Genomic DNA, 19,338 nt, shown 5'->3' on the forward strand with positions numbered 1-19,338 from the left:
TGAGAAGACAAAAAGGTTTCTTCATGACCTAAATAATCATCTTTTTGAATTATCATATTCCCTTACAGCAAAGGTTTTTCTCTTTTATTATGATAACCCTGTGAACTACCCTTTGGAATTTGTTGTAAACTTTTTTACTTTGCAATCATGGCTACAAAAATGGCTACAAGGACAGCCATCCTTCCATGTCTTTAAGCTAGAAATGGACTAACTTCTTAAATCTCTTCATTTTGTCAGAAATAACAAAAAAAAATGATACTCTTATGTCTCCTCCACACGGTTATTAAAGGATAATTATTTCTTTCCTCCTTGTTTTGTGATGTGCCTTTATTTTTTTTTTCTGTTGCATTGTTCATTATCATTTGTCTATGTATGGATTAATGTACTGCTGTATTATTATAATGTATGATGTTCTTTATGTTGTTGTATTGTCACTAAGCATTAATAAATAATAGTAATAATAAAAAAGTAGTGCCGTTCTCACTCTAAAGGCTGCTACTGGAGTACATGAAAGTCACCTGACAAGCTTTTGGTCTGATCAAAAAACAGCCAACAAGTGCACAGCATGTTTGAGATCTTTTTTTTAGGACTGTTAAAAAACCACTCTCAGTAGCCCCGTATACATGTAAGCCGCTTATAGTTCCTAAGCCGCTTATAATTGCCTCATGTAGCTAACGAAAAAATGTAAGCCGCTTACATTTATGCCGATGTATGAGGCGATCGAGAGAGGTAGTCTACACCGATCGGTAAGCCGCTTAAACAAGGCAGACGTAACATGTAACTAATGGTGACAAAGAAGCCGCTTATAGGGAGTGTTATGCGCATGCGTGCCTACGTGGCAGTAGACCACCAGGCTACAGACCGTAAATGTAAATATCAGCAGTAATTAAACAACTGTACTGATATTAAATGTACTACTAACATGCCATTCTCAATTTAAGCCAGTGACATGAGTATTTTGGTGAAGTTAACGATGTATACGACAGTTAGCATACCTAGCTAGTTAGCATTACCATTGGATCTGAATGGCAGTTATGCTAAGCTAGCTAGCTATTCCACCACCCGACGAAGGTAAACTTTTATCGGATACTTTTCGCTTGACGAGCGGGGGCAATCAGTATCAGGCAATCCATCAGTACGGGTCGTGTTTTCTTGTTGCAGAAGGCCCTTTTTTAAAGACAGGTTAGCCGAAGGCATATGGGATGGCCCTATTGCATGTATTTTCGTTTATTAAAGGAGGCCAAAGCAACATTAGGGCATCAAAATGGAAATATTCTTCTTATACAATCTTTATGATATTGACATTCACTTCACCATATTAGCACATTTGCATCATTACTTGATACTTTGGGCGTTAAAAAGAGCGTTAAACTAGCCGCAAGAGCGTTGCCACCAAAAAAATCGGAAGATTTGAAAAAATTGCCTCTCCCCACCGGCGGCGCTGGCAGCGCGATATTCTATCAGTTCTCACCACACAACGACGTCTCATCTTTGCTCCTTGAATGTCGATATGTAATGGTATGGTGTTATTAACTACTTACTGGCCGAGAGTCAGGTCATGCAGGTAAATATCAGACAGAGGCCGTAAGGTATCGACCGAGCGATAGCGAGGTTGATGCTGCGGGGCCGAAGTCTGATATACCTGCATGACCGAACGGTCGAGGTTAGTAAGTTGTTTATTATATGGCATTTAAGCTCTTTTCATTTTAAAAATAAATGTTAATTGTAATTAGAAATCATGTAGTTTTGTTCAGCTCTCAAGTCTAAACAATGACTTGCTAACTTCAAGTTACAATGATCAATAGAAAACGGACAACAGGGCTCAGCTTAAATGGCTTTAATTTACAGTTAAACACAAGGTTTTCAAACTATAGTAGTCAAGTCTTCATCATCACTTTCAATAACACATTTTCGCTGCTTCTGAAGTCCTATAAAGTATTACCCGATATCAAAATGTTCGCGAATTCTTGAGTCTTTATTCTTCAAATGTCATCAAGTGTCATGTTACCACGACATTCAACTGGTTTCCTGTTCTCAGATAATTTCATAAAAGGAGTCCTGATTCTATCAATACATGCTAATGGCTGTTGATATATCACTAATTTTTAAGGATGTAATGTTTAGTACTTGGTACATGGTATCACTAATTTTTAAGAATGATGGGGTGTGCAATAAGAATACTTATCAGACCGAAGACCGGCTAGAACGTCGACACGCGGCTGGCATGACTGCCCATTAGCCAATCAGAATGCTCGTACTGTCGTTGCCATATAATAATGAAACTTACTACGTGTAAAAAAGACTAGAAATTGAACTTTTATTATTCAAGTCTCAAGCCTCTAATGTTGCCTCGGGCGCCTTTAAGACGTTGATCTAGCTTTCAATTTGGCTGCAAAAACGTTGCCCAGTTCATTGTCAAAATTAAACTCTAGAAAGAAAACGCTATACGTGTATAATCAAGGCTATGATGTCACCATGTGGTTTTCATTAATATCTTGGTGGAGGCTAATACTAATATGAATGCCATTTGTTAAAGCAGCACAACGGACCAATAGCTATTAGCTAAAGGTATGCTAGCAGCTAAAACTAACGAAACTCCTTGAAATGTGCTGACTTTGACATTATGACAAACTAGTTACTCAATGACTGTCCTTACACAGTCAAACATCAAGCAAGTGCAACACAAGACAAAGCAGGACGGCAAATAAGCTACTTACTAGATCGGCAGAAAGTAAACAAGTCAGAGCGGCGGCATGCACCAGGCAAAACTACAGAACGCAGTTATATGCCTATGGACCCTGGTATCGCAATGGCACGGAGGCGATTCTCCATATTAAAAGTCATTGTAGCGCCCCAATTTTTTTAAAGCTGTTATTTTAAGGTTAAACTGCTTATCCTAACCCAAATCCTGGAGTATAATTGTTGCATAATGGGGCTCTAAGTGTTAGTGACAACCCTAATGCTCATCATATCAGCCATAAAACAACAGCAGATATCTGGCTTTTAAAAGTTGCCATCGTTCAGTGAGAACAAGACCACTGAAAAGAGTTAATCATATTTTTTGAGATTTGTACAGAGTGTCAGTCGGGGATGCAAGTTTTTGATAACATTAGGTCAGTGTTTCTCAAGGCTTTTTAGACCAACGACCACTTAGCCAATAAAAAAAACTTGCGAACCATCTAACTAAATAGAAAATCCCAGAAACAACATGCCTACACAGACCTGGTGCCAGACAATTGTTAGCGGCACATGAATTTCACGGGTGGGCTCTCCTTTTTTATGTACCTGTAGGCTGGTTATAAATATGACAATGTGCAAGGCGAAGCATCTGGGACCCTGCTCCATGCTTGACTTGGTTATGTTACAAACTATAGTTCGCTCACAGCCTCATACTCCCATCACACACTCAGACAGGCCAATGTATCACAAAACACAACGATGCGCATACCGATCGCAGTAATTCAGTAGGCCTACCAACAGTAGGCTAGCCCACTGGAATTAATACATGCATCCTAGTAGGGATCATTTCGGAATTAAGAGCTGCCATTATCCAACGTCACACAACACAGAATATAGTTATCATCTTGTTGTTTCCGCAGCGGGAGAAAAAAACGCTGTTTGAATGCAGCTCTGCGGCAGGATAATGCCCAATAAGGCTGAACCATCTCGTCGATGCACCTTCTCCTTGTCTATGTCAGAGGCTTTCTCATTTAATTTTCTTTTCATAGTCCCTGTCTTAAGCCACCAAACCATGACCTTGTTAATAGATTAGGCAACTCTTTATTAGATTAGGCTACTGGCTGTGTTCTCTTCGTTCTGAGTTGTATGTTAGAAATGTCCCAATAATTTGCCTCTTGCTGTCGCGGACCATTACGGGGCACTGGCGGACCACACTTTTAGAATGACTGCATTAGGTGGATATTCCATGTTTGTTTATGTCTTTGTTAACATGAGGCGTGAACTCTGAACTTGTGTCGTCGGTAGGCTCGTCAACTAACAGTAAACGAGCTGCAGATTGCAAAACGTCTCGGCACATCTGAGCGTGTCGAATATGAATGATTGACACAGCGAACGGCGACGGAAGCTGCCTGTGCACGATGCGGATCCATGTTGATGTTGTTAGTAAACAAAGAAGGTGGGAGCACATCTCCGTCGTCTTTGCGCATGCGCAAGGCAAGGTAAGCGGCTTAAATTTTGGTCCATGTAACCACTTACCAACAAGAGCCGCTTCCCTTAGAATTTTTCACACCTGCTCGCAAAGACGATTCTTTCAGAGCGTCTTACAAAAAAAGACACATGTATACGCAGCTACTATCTAACTTAAGTAGACTCTGGGAATGGTATTCCAACAGTTTAAAGGGATCTGCATACTTAGCACTTGTTAGGAGTAGGTGATCCTAAACAATTGCATGGTCGAGTAGATGTGCATAACATGTTTGTGAATAAGGTGACTTAATGTCTTATTTTGGACCTGTCTTTTTGGCAGACCACAGATCTAACCCCTTTTCAGAATGTCTGCTGTTCTTGACACTATGACAAACTAGTGTGTCAAACATCTTTCCTAACACAGTCACACATCAAGCAAGTGCAACACAAGACAAAGCAAGATGACAAATAAGCTACTTACTATCCTGCAGAGAGTAGTACCCGGGCGGCTTCCAGAAACATACTGTTACTTCCAACAAACTGGGTAAAATAGATGGCTCGGGAATGGTTGATTGAAGTAAATACTTAGTTATTGTAACTTGGTTATTAGAACATTAAACTTGCATTTTCCATTCCATTTAATTTGGGGTATAAGTAGATTGATATTAACCAACTTAATGGTGCAACCCAGTGCATTACTTAAATTTGTTAAGGCAACGAGTAATGTACATGTGATGAAAGAATGCACTGTACATGTGATGGAGGAATGCACAGTGCAGGGTTGAAATCCAGCTGAATTTGCATTAAATTGGGTCGTTTAAACCAAGATCATGCTGCAAGATCTCAAATTGCTAACGTTAGCAACTTGCCAGCTAGACAATTTTGTTTCCGGTGGACCTGTTTGTGTTGTCAATCGATAATGGATACAGCTTGCTTTCTCGGGACAAGAGGACTTTTGACTTTCATTTGGCGCATTTGATCATGTTTTGAGAGAAAAATAAAACACAAATCCAGTAATTTTATCAATGTGGTTTAAAATAGCTAGCTACATCCTTTGAGAAGAAACACAGTGTGTGCTGCATTTCATACATCTTTAGAAGAGAGTTTTAAAATTATGTTTTTATTGCTAAGCCTTTATTTTGCAAGTCACCCAATTCCTTTTTTGATGAACCCCAACAGCCGCGAGTAATCGAGGTGATGGTGTACTTTTGTGTGGACATACATATATCCTTCTCTTACTGCTGTAAAAGGTTAGCTTACTGTATACAAATAAACTTTGTTCATTAAAATGAACATGGTTTCAGTGTAACAAGTAATCAATATGTTAGGTAACGACAAAAACGTTCAAAAACAACACAAGTTCATAGGTTTACGTTTCTGGCCGGCAATGGTACAGCTGAGCTAGGCTGGCCTTGTCTTGTTTTCAACTAAGTTTAAGTTCCTCTAAATTAACACTACATGAAGATATAATATGTTATTTAATATTTGTTTATTACTATGTTTGGCTTCCTTGAGATCATTTTACGGCCTATTTGTGTGACAGTCTGTTTGTGTTTCTGCACCTTGTCCACCTAAAAGCAAGGTTCATGAAAATTATATTGTTAACTATATAAGTTGAAGTATATGTAGTATAGGCCCTGAAATTATCTCAAAGAAGCCAAACATAGTTATAAACAAATATTAAATACTACATCATATCTTCATGTAGTGCAGCATTCATCAGTATTGACAGGTCCACCAAATAATTTTCGTCGTGGTAGGGTTCATGTTAGCATTTCCTATGACTTATAGCAGGGAAGGTCAAGCAAGAATCATACATAAATTAAATTACACCCTAAATTCAATACTAGCTTCATGCAAGTGTTTGAAAATACCAAATCATCTCTGAGCCTCTGTTGATCTTGTTGAAGCTGATCACTTCTATTTTTTAGGTGTTGCTGCTGCCTTTTCAAGAGGTCATACTGTAAAATCATCTCAGAAAGAAGATGACCCTAGAAAAGAGTATATAAGAGTGTAAGAGTATATTAAAGCAGAGATGTCTCACTGCCAAATAACCTGCTATATCATCACTTACATAATGTATTTACAAAAAAATTGTGACAAAAAAAAAAAATCAAAAACATGATGCAATACCAAAGAAATATGCCAATTATTTTCAGATCTTACCTTCTGATCTAGTTCTTTCGTAAGGCAGTTCAGCTGCTCTTTGTGGGTTTTAATCTGTTCATGAGTCTTTGCAATGGCACTCTTTGCTGTTGGGACAGTGAAAATATTCTATCAGACTCTTCATTAGTACAATACAGTACATGATGGGTAGGCCATCAGCGCAAGCAAGGTTTGCCCAGCCAAGGCTAAAAATAAACATCAATTTAAAAGATATTGTGGTTAACATGGTAAACATCTATGGACTACAATCACTATGATCCAATGTTACTTGAATTCATATTTTCCTTGACTGTCATCCTGTGGCCATTGTGTTTTCCCATAATACATCTGGAAGAGGTTGTCAACCATCTTATTTGATCCAGTGGCATGAGCCTAAGCCTCTTTCGATTATGTCATGGGTCTCACTGACAAGCAGTGCACCTTGTGGTAGGCCTACTGGCTTTGGACATTCCTGCATGAATATTGCAAACCACTTGATAAAAAGGATTGGTGACAGTGGTAGGAAATGTTGTTTGACAGTCCAACAGCAAGCAACGTTTTGACAAATTGTGCTGAACTTGAATCAGTTATGATGTTGTGCACTATAAACATTACATTAAACAAAAAATATAAAGATTTTCTTTTTATCATAAGTATTGCAAACTGTCTGTTTAAGAGCGGTGGTGACAGTTGATCTCAATGGGAGGCTAGTTAAAGTTAGGTAAACATTCTAGTTGACAACCCACCAGCAAGGAGTGCTTTGGAAAGCATGTGCTGGATTGGAAATCAGTCATGATGTTGTGCGCACTACACACCTGTGACAAAACTAAATAGTATATAAAAAAATGCTTTTTTCCCATGCAAGGTAAAGAGGTATAAGTTCACTAGCAGGCCCGGGCATTCACAGCATTCATCTTTTTGCTTAAAGGGTGTGGTCATCCCCTCCCCTATTGTATTCTACCTGCCTTATAGTCCTGCAAAGCGTTCTGAGTGTGACAATTTAAGAATGATAATGAGTACTTTCAGAGTGAATGTATTATGCTACATAGTGGCATTTCTACATAAGGGGCACTTGGTGCACTGCCCCACCAGATACAGATGGCGTTGTTGTGCAGAAAGCTCAATCTGTACTTTTTTGGCAAAATATATATAATTTTATTCAATGTGCAAAGCAGCGTGAGTAGGGACAGACTCAAGAACCAAAATGAGGCACTGAAGAGAGAGCTTTTCCACCTTAAAAAACAACTGGCTCGATCACAAAAAATAATTGAACACATTAGAAAGGATTTTCAAAGGGAAAAGAAAAAGGTCAGGGTATTAATAATAATGATAATAATAATAATAAAAAACTACAGGATAGTTAGAGCTGAACTGTTGCTTCATTTATCCAATTTCAACTACCATGGAAAAAGTGGGCCGGTCTTGGGCCTTGAATTCCCGGGCTGAAAAGTGGCCCCACCCCGGCCCTGGGAAGGTCTCACGTCGAGAAAAAGTATCTGTTTTTCTTAGCCAAGATAAGAACAGCAGACAGCTTGCAGGAAGAAAAGATACAATTACAAAAAACAAAGTTAAACTTCAGAGACCTATTCTATCAAATACACTAAAGGAACTCCATGGTGTATACAACTCGGAGGTGGCCAGAGAGGACTCCATGTCTTACCAACAGTTTGTATGACTCAGGCCATTCCATATCACTGAGCCAAAAGCAAGTGACAGGGACACATGTGCTTGCATCCACCATGAGAACATGGGCCTCCTGGTAGATGAACTTAAAGGATTGCTCAAAACACAGGAGGGGGCTAAGCAGACCAAACACTTTGCCAAAACAAAATAATCTGGGACCTGGAGTGAGCTTGTCAAAGTGTTTAACAGCAAGCTTGACGCCCTAGCAACACACCAGTATAACCGGATCCATGAGGCAGTGCAGACACTTGAAGGAGACTCTTTGTCATCCACATGGACTTCTCGGAAAATGATGCATGTAAATTGGCCATGGCGATTTGCCACCTGATAAGGGCACATTCAAAATTCACCAGATCGAATCAACCGAGGCGGGTAAGATCCACCACGACAAAAAAAGCCCATGCAAATGTGGACTATCAGTGGAGATTCAATTCCACAATGAAAATTATTCTCCCGATATTGAAAATGCTGAGGACCTAACAGGGAATTTGTTGTGGTTATGTATGACAGCAAGCCCTTTGTTGGGCAAGTTGTGCAGGTCGTAGGCAATGAAATGGAGGTAAACCGTATGCATCAGAGTGCAGTAAGGAAAAAATGCCTTTGAATGGCCGAAGACGAGGTGTTTTACTTCCGAGCAGACATAAAGGCTACAATGAGACATTCCAAACTAATAAGTGCAGATTGGGTGAAGTTTTCTATGTAGTTGTTTTTAAGTTTTAAGTTCTACTTCATCTGAAGTGAGTGATAATATATTTTGTCTACATTGTAGACTTTTGTCTAAGCTCCTGTTCTAGCCTGACAACAACCTGTCTGTTTGTCTGTTAAGCCCCTCCAATGTAACGTTGACGCTAGCCGATATATGATTGCTAACTAATGTGAACACTAGCGCTAGTTAGAATGTACATTACTTGTGATTATTTTTAGCCTATGATATGAGTTGATAGTGATGACAGCCTGTCACCTTTCCTGTTCACCCTGTACACCTCCCGACTTCCGCTTCAATTCAAGTACATGCCACCTACAGAAGTTTTCCGATGACTCCTCCATCGTCAATTGCATCGAGGATGACACTGGGTGGAGTTCAGAGCTCTGGTAGAGAGTTTTGTAGGGTGGTCTGACACCAATCACCTCCAGCTCAACATCAGGTCCTTTAAAAGTATGCAATAGGCTGCTGCAGATACCAGTCTGAGTTAGCCAGTGTCCTCTTCTTTGGCGTGGTGTGTTGGGGGGTAACATCAACACAATGGATGCAGTCATGACTAACCATAGACATGTTAACACTTTAACTGAAATCCAGGAGTTCTACATCGTTCCTGACAAGAATGTCATACCGGGCAGGGCCTCGTTTCCCGATAACGACGTATCTTAACGGCCTACGTGGATTTTGGCGACATCGTAGACTCATCATAGCCGTAAGTGCGGCGTCGGGAAACCGCTCTGCAAGGATCCCTCTTACGACCGATTTCAAGTCCTTTTTAGCGTTCGGGAAACTAGGCCCAGGTCAACCTCTTCCCTTGGTGCTTAAGGTGAACTTTTTAAAGGCACATTTTGTGTTTGGCAAATCATACAACACCAGGCTTCTTAACATGTATGTTTTCCTTCAGACAACTATGTACAACATTGACGTTGCCAGAGTTAACCCTCTATACCCCAATAGAATTCTAGAACACTGCAGCAAATCCCACGAAAAACAGAGAATTCCTTAATTTTTTGTTATTCTGTAAACAAACAGTAACAGTTAGAAAACAAAAGAAAAATTATAATTACAAGTTTGTTTTGTTTGAAAGGGCATGAATTCTTTGTTAATATGATATCAAACATGTATTAGTGACTTCTACAAATATTAAAATCCAAAGCTTTACATACACCCTAAAGTTCAAATTCATAAGTTTTGAACCGTACAGCAGTCCAGCGTTTCCGTTGTCTTTGACTTTGTCCGAAAAAAAAATGAAATGACCGAAAATATTACATCTCACCGGTCAAAATGTCTGATTGGAATTTCTTAAAAATCCCGTCCCTCAAACACAATCTGAATTTGACAACAATCCTAAGATTTAGGCCTATAAACAGTCGTGCACTGCCCTTATTATGTTTTAAAGCAGTCATTCTCAAAGTGTGGTCCGCAAGTGCCCCATAATGGTCCGCGACGGCCAAAAGCAAATTATTGCGACATTTCTAACATACAACTCAGAACGAAGAGAACACATCCAGTTGCCTAATCTATTAACAAGGTCATGGATTGGTGGCTTAAGACAGGGACTATGAAAAGAAAATTAAATGAGAAAGCCTCTGACATGCACAGAAAAGGAGAAGGTGCAACGGCGAGATGTTTCAGCCAATAGTAGGGCCAATAGTTTTCCGCGTCAAAAAAAAGCAAATTCCGTGTCACGTTTTTGGTAATTCCGTGATTCCGCGTCAAAAAAATAAAAACAGCCGTATAATGCCTTTCTGCACGTTAACTGTATGAAAAACTCTGTTGATAGTGATGTTGCCTAGCAACGCTGTTTGCGTGCGTGCAGCACCCACAGTTAAGATACTGTCGAGTTCAGTTTGTCGCTAAGTAGTTGACCATACTGTGCCTTATACATTTCCAATGCTTAAATCATCATTGTTCGACCTGTATGTGAGGCATTATGTGCATACTTAATGAAAGTAAGGGTTTTCATGAAGTTGCTTCTGTAATATATCGTGTATTAAATACCAAATTTTGGGCTACCTGCTCGTGCTATTAGTAGTGATTAGCATGATGCTAAGCGGAGATTTAGCTATGTTCTGTTCTTATGTTGATACGCTGTAATAAAGATGGGTTCAATCCTGTTAAGATTTCGACTGGATGAGATATGAATGACATCCATGTTGCCTAGTGTAATGTCCACTATTATATGTATCTAGTAATATTAGTTGTGTAATTGTTATTGTGTAGCAATAAGTCATGGTAATGTAATGCAGTGCTAATTAGTCCCCATACATTAGACTGCTTGGTAACTCAGTGAATAATACGTGCCCTTCTTAGATTGTTGTTTGCCAGCCATCAACACAACAGAAGACTTAACATTTGTAGTTTTTAATGCGATTGGGAAGATGAGCAAATGAAGTGACTACCCTTGAAAAGGGGGGCGTGGCCGGAGCAGAGTTCAGCGCAGACGTGACATTTTCTGACCGCTTTTGTTCTTTAATTAATGTTTTTTCATTGTTGCGATCGTTGTTGTGTTTATTTGAAAGACATTCAGTCTTACAGTGTAAGATACAGGGGGTTTTGGGCGATTTTGATGCACAAAATTATGTTTCCGTTTGAAAAGTTGCAATTCCGTTTTCAGTGGTCCATTCCGTTTCAGACGGTCCATTCCGCGTATTCCGTCCGTTTTCCGTTTTCGCGGAAAACTATTGGCCCTACGTTTTTTTTCTCCCGCTGCGGAAACAACAAGATGATAACTATATTCTGTGTTGTGTGACGTTGGATAATGACAGCTCTTAATTCCGAAATGATGTCTACTAGGATGCATGTATTAATTCCAGTGGGCTAGCCTTCTGTTGGTAGTACTGAATTACTGTGGTCGGTATATGCACATCATTGTGTTTTGTGATACATTGGCCTGTCTGAGTGTGTGATGGGAGTATGAGGCTGTGAACGAACTATAGTTTGTAACATAACCAAGTCAAGCATGGAGCAGGGTTCCAGATGCTTTGCATTGCGTATTGTCATATCTATAACCAGCCTACCTACGTAAAAAAAGGAGAGCCCACCGGTGAAATTCATGTGCCGCTAACAATTGTCTGGCGCCAGGTCTGTGTAGGCATGTTGTTCCAGGGATTTTCTATTTAGTTAGATGGTCCGCGAGTTTTTTTTTTTATTGGCTAAGTGGTCCTTGGTCTGAAAAAGTTTGAGAAACACTGTTTTAAAGGAACAGGCTATTCTGACGTTTGAAAGTTATTAAACAACACGTATGCTGCATTTTAAATAGCAAACCGTCGGTTGCAAACAAGGAGCGAAATGAGTGAGAATGATCAAACATGGCCAAGTAGACAAGCCTTAAAAGCTTTTTTCAGAGGCTAAACGCAACTGATGAGGGTAACCGTCTGACGGGGATGAACCTGTTATACCTGCAGTGTTGCGTCTGACTCTGAACGCGATTCATTTCATTCTACTGTCTATGCCCCTGCGTCAGAGCGTAGAGGCCGAGAGCGGTATTGCAGACAGAGATTTTGAAAAACGCGCATCAGACATTTATGTTTTTTTCCCATTATAAACTTTGGCAAATAAACGTGTTGCATTCCAAACGACCTGATTGTGTAATTATTTAAGCTACGCATGCCATCAGTTTTCTTCAATAGGCTAATTTAGAAGCAGAAATAGATCTTTGACCGGCTTATCATTAAAATGTCCGGAAAATGAAAACTCTGCCTGTCATTTTGACCGGCAACATTTTTCTCTAGCGGAACCTCTGCAGCAGACGTAGTTATTATATTCAATATATTCTTAATGTATTTAATTAGTATTTGTTATTTATTTTGTACATAAATGAATAAATATTAAAATATTAACACTACTTAACCATACAGATTACCAACATTTTTGCTAATTTGGTGGAAAACACCTAACTCTATGCCTCTTCAAAAGCATCCTGGTGCAATACATTTGTGGAGGAGGTGAAAGTGTTTGTGAGGATAAACATCCCCATGGGTATCCATCATTTACCCTCTTTTCTTGACTACTGTTCATCTGATCCAGCCTTACAAGTGTCCTATGTGGCAGACACCAATGCCATGAAATAAGTATGAGGAGTTATGCATATACCTACCCTGTTCAAACCCAGGGATAGCAGACTCTGGTGACAAGCTTCAGAAAGTGAGACCATTACAGTTTTTTCCAATCATTTTCACACTTGGTTCAATACCATGTACTCTTTCTCAAAACACTTAACACATCCAGTAGTAGACTAACTAAATGGGATACTTTTCCATTGCTTATATACAAAATGCAGTCAATGACCACTTCCAAAATTCATGGATACCTGTCTCAGTCAATGTTCACCACTAGCAAAATGCTGTGCAACTACAGCATTTTTGCCCCCAGATATTTAGATACTCTGTTCAAAACAGTTAACTTTAGTTTTTTAACCAGACACAATTTAGATCACTGTAGATGGAAAGATGCTGTATTTTCAGACAAATTAAATTTACAGCATTTGTTTGCCGATGTTTAGATACTCTGCTCAAAACAGTTAACTTTCAGTTCAAAACCTAATTTATAGTAATTTAGATTACTGAAGATGTAAAGATGCTGTATTTGGACAGACAAATGAAGTTATATGCTTGAATTAGACAAAGCATTCTTACTTTAGCAGAAAGTTTATTTAGATTATTTCAGTTTTTTTGGCTTGCAGACTTCTTACTATCTCGGCAAGCATATATGTAGCTGTCCCTGAAGAGTTGTTTCCACTATTACAGTACTGATTTAAATGTTAATCATGGGCTACCAGTGAGAAGCAAACTAACATATGAACACTGTCTTCAGATACTTGGCTTGGATTGATGTATTTTCTAAGATGCAATACAACATGTTATACTGTATATGCTTGAAGTTATTTATGTTTTTTAGGTCATTGTAATCTGAGAGAGAACATTTGCTAAAGTTACGGCAGCATATCTCACTTTTGGGTGGAGTATGAAGTGTTTTGACATTTTGCACCAAAAGTTAACTGATATGCTGAGGTGTGCGTCTGTTAAGAGTTTGGAAAAAGTGAACATGGTATTGACACAAGTTTTAAAGTGATCGGAAAAAAAACTGCAATGTGTGTCCTCCAGGAGAACGTCCTTAAACTTCTTTGACCATGTAAAAATCTTTCAGTGGGTGAGGCCATGATTAAATTTGACGGCATGTTACTTTGGAAACAGTATATGCCTAAGAAACCTGTCAGATGGGGTATTAAGATTTGGTGTCTCTGTGACTTCCTGAAAGGATACTGTTTAGCATTCAATGTATAAACAGGCATAGAGGGGTGTGTGGCAGTTGATCTTGGTTCGGGATAGAGGGTAGTAATGGACCTAATGTCAGACTACTATAGACTACAGACTCTAATGTCAGACTACCTATACAAACACCACCACTTGTAAGCTGACAACTTTCCATCTTCAATTCCGTCAGTGAGAAACCTACTATGTCCTACTGAAGCGTCCTTACGCTCATCAGGCCTCTCGCTGTTCCTCTCCCCCCATGTCCTCACTTCTCTTTGCTGCCACAGCACCCTCACTCACTTCTCTACCCTCAGATGAGGGTGGAACAACTGACATCCTGACACACAAAAGAAAAAAAACTATCCTATTATTGTAAGCATCACAGTGGGAGTCATTATTGTTTCATCCATTTTTATGTCAATTGTTTTATGCCACAACATCAGCTCAATATCCCAGTGTGCTATAAGCTATATCACATCTAGTACTATACATCTTTGTAGTAGTGATGTCCTATACCAGGGGTCGGGAACCTTTTTTACCTGGAGAGCCACTTTTACCATTTTTTTTTTTTTTATCTCAGAAGAGCCACAAAAAGACCGTTACAAGAAGGGGTTTGGACATTTAACTAACAGTTACTTATATTCAACAGAGTTTTTTAAATTAATTTTCTACTAGTTTTAAAAGTTATTGTACTAGTAACTTAAAATGTAAATGGCTTTGGGAAATTACAGAAGTTAACGACGTTACAGCGTAACAACGACATGAAGTTAACAACGTTGACAACACAACACTCGAAATTGAACATTAGGCCTACCAGAGATAAATGCGACTTCTGGTGCTGCATAGACTTGCTGATGGCCTTGTAGTCTGGCACATATTCAGTGAGGTGAAGCTTCATGCAAGCGTTGAGGCTTTCATCGTTTAAACGCGAGCGCAGGTTCGTCTTTATATTTTTCATATGTGAGAAAGATTTCTCGCATGCATAAGTGGAACCGAACATGGGTAACACGGCAATACTAACATATTGCAATGTGCGTTATGTAATGGGCAGTTCATTCCAAGTTATTAGAAGCAGTTCGTCTTGAGATGGAAGCTTTCCCATGTCTGTCCACTTGTGTTTGCTCGCAAGCTGTGCTCGCTGACGTGCGATTCCTTCCAGCTGATCGTTCACTGATTTGAAGTTAACTTGCCCACCCAGATGCCAGACGAGGTCAAGTCGGCAACTTCTATTTCGAAATCGCCGATAGAAACACCAGGGATGCACAATATGTTTTTTTTCCTTTTCGATATTTTTCTCTAGCCTATCAACTTTAACAATGGAAGTTTTCTCGTTGACGGAAATGTAGGGAAATCTGTGATTTTGTTAGATATTGGCATGGCAACCAGCCGCGAATGTAACAATATTATGCAGGCTATGGTTACGGAGTCAAGTGAGGTGGAAAGTTAAATTAAATAACTCAGATAGACCTACGTATTTGCACGAAGCCTTGTCATTTTAATATAACTAGTATTGACTGTTATTTAAGCCTTCTACTAGGCCTAGGCTGATCCCTTGATTCCACGTTTTTTTTCTCCAACCCATTTCGTCCAAGAGCCCCAGCCGTCAGCAAAAGAGCCAGTGGTGGCTCGCGAGCCATAGGTTCCCGACCCATGTCCTATACCTTGGTCCTGATTTCATTGTGATTAGCTTTTCTACAGCATAAAAGCTGTACAAGCTTAAAATGTAACATCACAACATATTACTAGTTGGCTGTCGAATAATCTGCTGAATACCATTTCAATATTCAATGATGACCTTGCTATTGATTGTAGCTACTGTTGTTACCATAAGCTTACAGCTCAAAACAAAAGAGGGATTTGAAATACTAGTAGATGAAGGTTTTTTTTTACTATACATGTTATTTATCTTAATCTGATCAGTTTAGTAAGTGATGAGGCTGAGTCAATAGCTGGCTATCAACCAACTCCAGACAAACTCCTCAGACTAACGTTACCTTAGTCAATGTAGATAGCTAGCAAGTTAGCTGGCAAACTGGTCATGGAAATTGAGATGACGATACAAATTGTAAGACATTTCTTCTGAAAACCAGAAAACACAGCCTATTACCCACGTTGCTTATTTGTGCAAATAATAGCTCTCACCCACAGACGCGGGTGCTTCCTTCGTAGGTTGCAAAAGTCACGAATTGACCGCCATTTCCACAAGTGAGGTAACGTGAAAATTAGCTTTACTGAACGTCCCTCAAAGACCAATTATTAAATGTTACATATCTCTGCTAATAAAAGTGTCATGGGTTTACAATCTATTCAAACATCACTGATCTATCTATGACTTTAGAGACTGATCTAGCTATGACTAGAGAGACAAACCCAAACAATCTGATTGTGGCCGCTGCTGTAGAAACTCGCTACTCATTTGCATACGATTGAACTTTTCCCAACTTTTTTCGTTGGCATCGCCTAATTCACTCGTCTACATCAAAATCACCTGCTTATAACAGAAATGAATGGGACTTAGAATTTTGCTTCGCTGGCATGTATGCGGCCAGTCAGAGAGAAAAAAAAAAGTTCAGCAAAAATTGGCGCGGTTTTGCTGTGTAGAAGCCTAGAAATGAACTTCAGTTCACGTCAGCTTAAACCGTTCAAAACATAACTCTATCTGTATAAGTTACCCATAGTTTATATTCTACGCTGTTACATGTATTCCCTTCCTCGCCGACACTGTTAGAAGCAATGTTTGACAAAAGGGAGAGTGTTAAGAGTTAGTTGCCCTAGCCAGTTAGCTAACTTACATAGCTATCTATACTTACCTTCTAGAAGCAGACGGCAGTTTTCAGACACATGCTGCTCTGTTAATATAATATGCCTAAATAGAGTATCCAAACTCATATTTCTGAATACCGAGTCCTGAATGACGGAGGAATTAATCTCTGGCTGTGGCCAAGCTCGTCCCAAGCAGTCTCGAGGGTAAGAGGCAAATATGCATAGTAACGACCTGGCAGCGTTACTGCGCGCTAATTTCCCTTTAGAAGGTTGGAAAGGAGGGAAATAATTCACGAAGAATTCGGCATTGGTCCGTGTATGTTTGCGTTCATTCATTCACTTTAAAAAATCAGATTGGATGCGTCCAAAATAGGCAAACAGGCGATTAACCATAACTTAAATGACGAAAAAAAAAATAGAAAATGCATTTCCTGAAGGAAATACCAGTGAATGAAATGCAAAGGCTAAGAAATAAAGAAGAAAAGAAAGAACAGTGAAAGAAGGAAAGAAGAGTGGAAGAAGGAAAGACAAAATGAAAGAAGAGTGAAGAAAGGAGAGAAGAGTGGAAGAAGGAAAGAAGAGTGAAAGAAGGAAAGAAGAAAAGAAAGAAGAGTGAAGAAAGGAAAGAAGAGTGGAAGAAGGAAAGAAGAAAAGAAAGAAGAGTGAAATAATGAAAGAAGAAAGGAAAGAAGAGTGGAAGAAGGAAATAAAAGAAAGAAGAGTGAAAGAAGGAAAGAAGCAAGGAAAGAAGAGTGAAAGAAGGAAAGAAGAGTGTAAGCCCACATTACACCCATACAATATGGCAACATTACTTATAGGGCTACAATTGCAAACACAGCTTACCAACAGCTCGCCTGCCCTCAGTATCCTCATCTCTGCCCTCAGTGTCCTCATCTCTGCCCTCAGTGTCCTCATCTCTGCCCGGTCCATCCTCAGCTTCTGTGCCCTGTCCAGCCTCACCTCCTCTGCCCTCAGTGTCCTCATCTCTGCCCTCAGTGTCCTCATCTACTACTACTCTACCATCATCAACAACAGCCCTGGTAGCTCCAAACAACTTTTCTCCACAATAAATCACCTTCTCAAACCCCCTTCACCATCCTTTTCTGAGGTCACTGAAGAGAGGTGCAACTTGCACATGACTTTCTTCAGACAAAAAGTTGAGAACATCCGCTCACACCTCTCCACCACTTCTGCCATGCCTCTCACAACTGCCAACCCACTGTTAAAGTCTGTCCCGCCCCTCTGCTTCTTCTCTGATGTCACGCAGGAAGAGGTGGAGGATATCATCAGAAAAATGAAGCTGTCCACCTGTGCCTTGGACCCTCTCCCTTCAACCCTGCTGAAAACCAACATCTCTGCCATCTCTCCACTCATCACCAGGATCATTAACCTCTCCCTCCTGGCCGGCCATATCCCTAACTTGTTAAAAACTGCTGTCATCAGACCACTGTTGAAAAAACCCTCTCTGGATCCTGAAGTCCTCTCCAACTACAGGCCCATCTCCAATCTTCCTTTCCTATCAAAGGTTCTGGAAAAAACTGTTGCAGCACAACTCCAAGATCACCTCAAACTTAATAATCTTTTTGAGAAGTTGCAGTCAGGTTTTCGTACTGGCCATAGTACAGAGACAGCCTTGGTCAGAGTCACCAATGACCTCCTGATGGCAGCAGACACTGGCTCCCCATCTCTCCTCATCCTCCTGGACCTAACAGCTGCTTTCGACACAGTGGATCACAACATCCTCCTCCACCGCCTACAATACACCATTGGGCTCTCAGGCAATGTGCTAAACTGGTTCACCTCCTACCTAACCAACAGAACTGAGCACGTCGCCTTGGGCAAAAACAAATCTTACACCCACAACGTCACCTGCGGCGTCCCTCAAGGCTCTGTGCTAGGCCCCACCCTCTTCTCCCTCTACCTGCTCCCCCTGGGTAATGTCATCAGCAAGCATGGGATTTCCTACCATTGCTATGCTGATGACACACAGCTCTACATTAGGACAACACCCACTTCTGCTGCACCTCTGCCAACATCTACTCTGACCACCTGCTTGGAGAAAATTGAGGCGTGGATGAAGGTAAACTTTCTACAGCTGAACAGTTTGAAAACGGAAGCCATACTAGTCGGCACACCACATCAGCTCCGCTCTTCCTCCATCACTAACATTACCTTCTCTGGCCAAAACATCTCTCTCTCCAAATCAATTACCAACCTGGGTGTAAAAATGGATGCTGAATTGACTTATGACAACCACATCAAACACCTCTGCAAGGTTTCATTTCATCACCTCAGGAACATTGCCAAACTCCGTCCATCACTCACCCTGGCAGATGCAGAGAAGCTTGTCCACGCCTTTGTCTCCTCCAGACTTGATTACTGTAACGCACTCCTCATTGGGATCCCTGGCAAGAGCATACAAAGACTGCAATACATCCAGAACAGCGCTGCCAGGATCCTGATGAGGGTGCGTAAACACGACCACATCACCCCCACCCTGAAAGCACTTCACTGGCTCCCAGTCCCACTCAGAATTGAGTTCAAGGTCTCCCTCCTCACCCACAAATGCCTATACGGACATGCTCCCCCCTACCTCAGGGAACTCCTCTCCCCCCAGACCTCCTCACGCTCCCTCCGTTCTGCATC

The 19,338-nt window shown here is 40.4% G+C and overlaps 1 protein-coding gene across 1 annotated transcript in view; it reads right to left on the reverse strand.

The window, feature by feature from the left end:
* Positions 1 to 16,818, reverse strand: part of LOC308373614 (coiled-coil domain-containing protein 172-like) — a gene marked incomplete at both ends in the record, with an annotated part of 56,754 nt that extends 39,936 nt beyond the window's left edge. The window contains 3 exons of the mRNA XM_080849184.1: positions 6,021 to 6,137; positions 6,313 to 6,398; positions 16,740 to 16,818. Of these exons, the coding sequence (XP_080705310.1) occupies positions 6,021 to 6,137; positions 6,313 to 6,398; positions 16,740 to 16,818 (282 nt within the window). The remainder of the gene's footprint in view (positions 1 to 6,020; positions 6,138 to 6,312; positions 6,399 to 16,739) is intronic.
* Between the last annotated feature and the right edge of the window lie 2,520 nt (positions 16,819 to 19,338).

This window comes from Sprattus sprattus (assembly GCF_963457725.1).
Source record: "Sprattus sprattus genome assembly, chromosome: 12".
Lineage (NCBI taxonomy): Eukaryota > Metazoa > Chordata > Actinopteri > Clupeiformes > Clupeidae > Sprattus > Sprattus sprattus.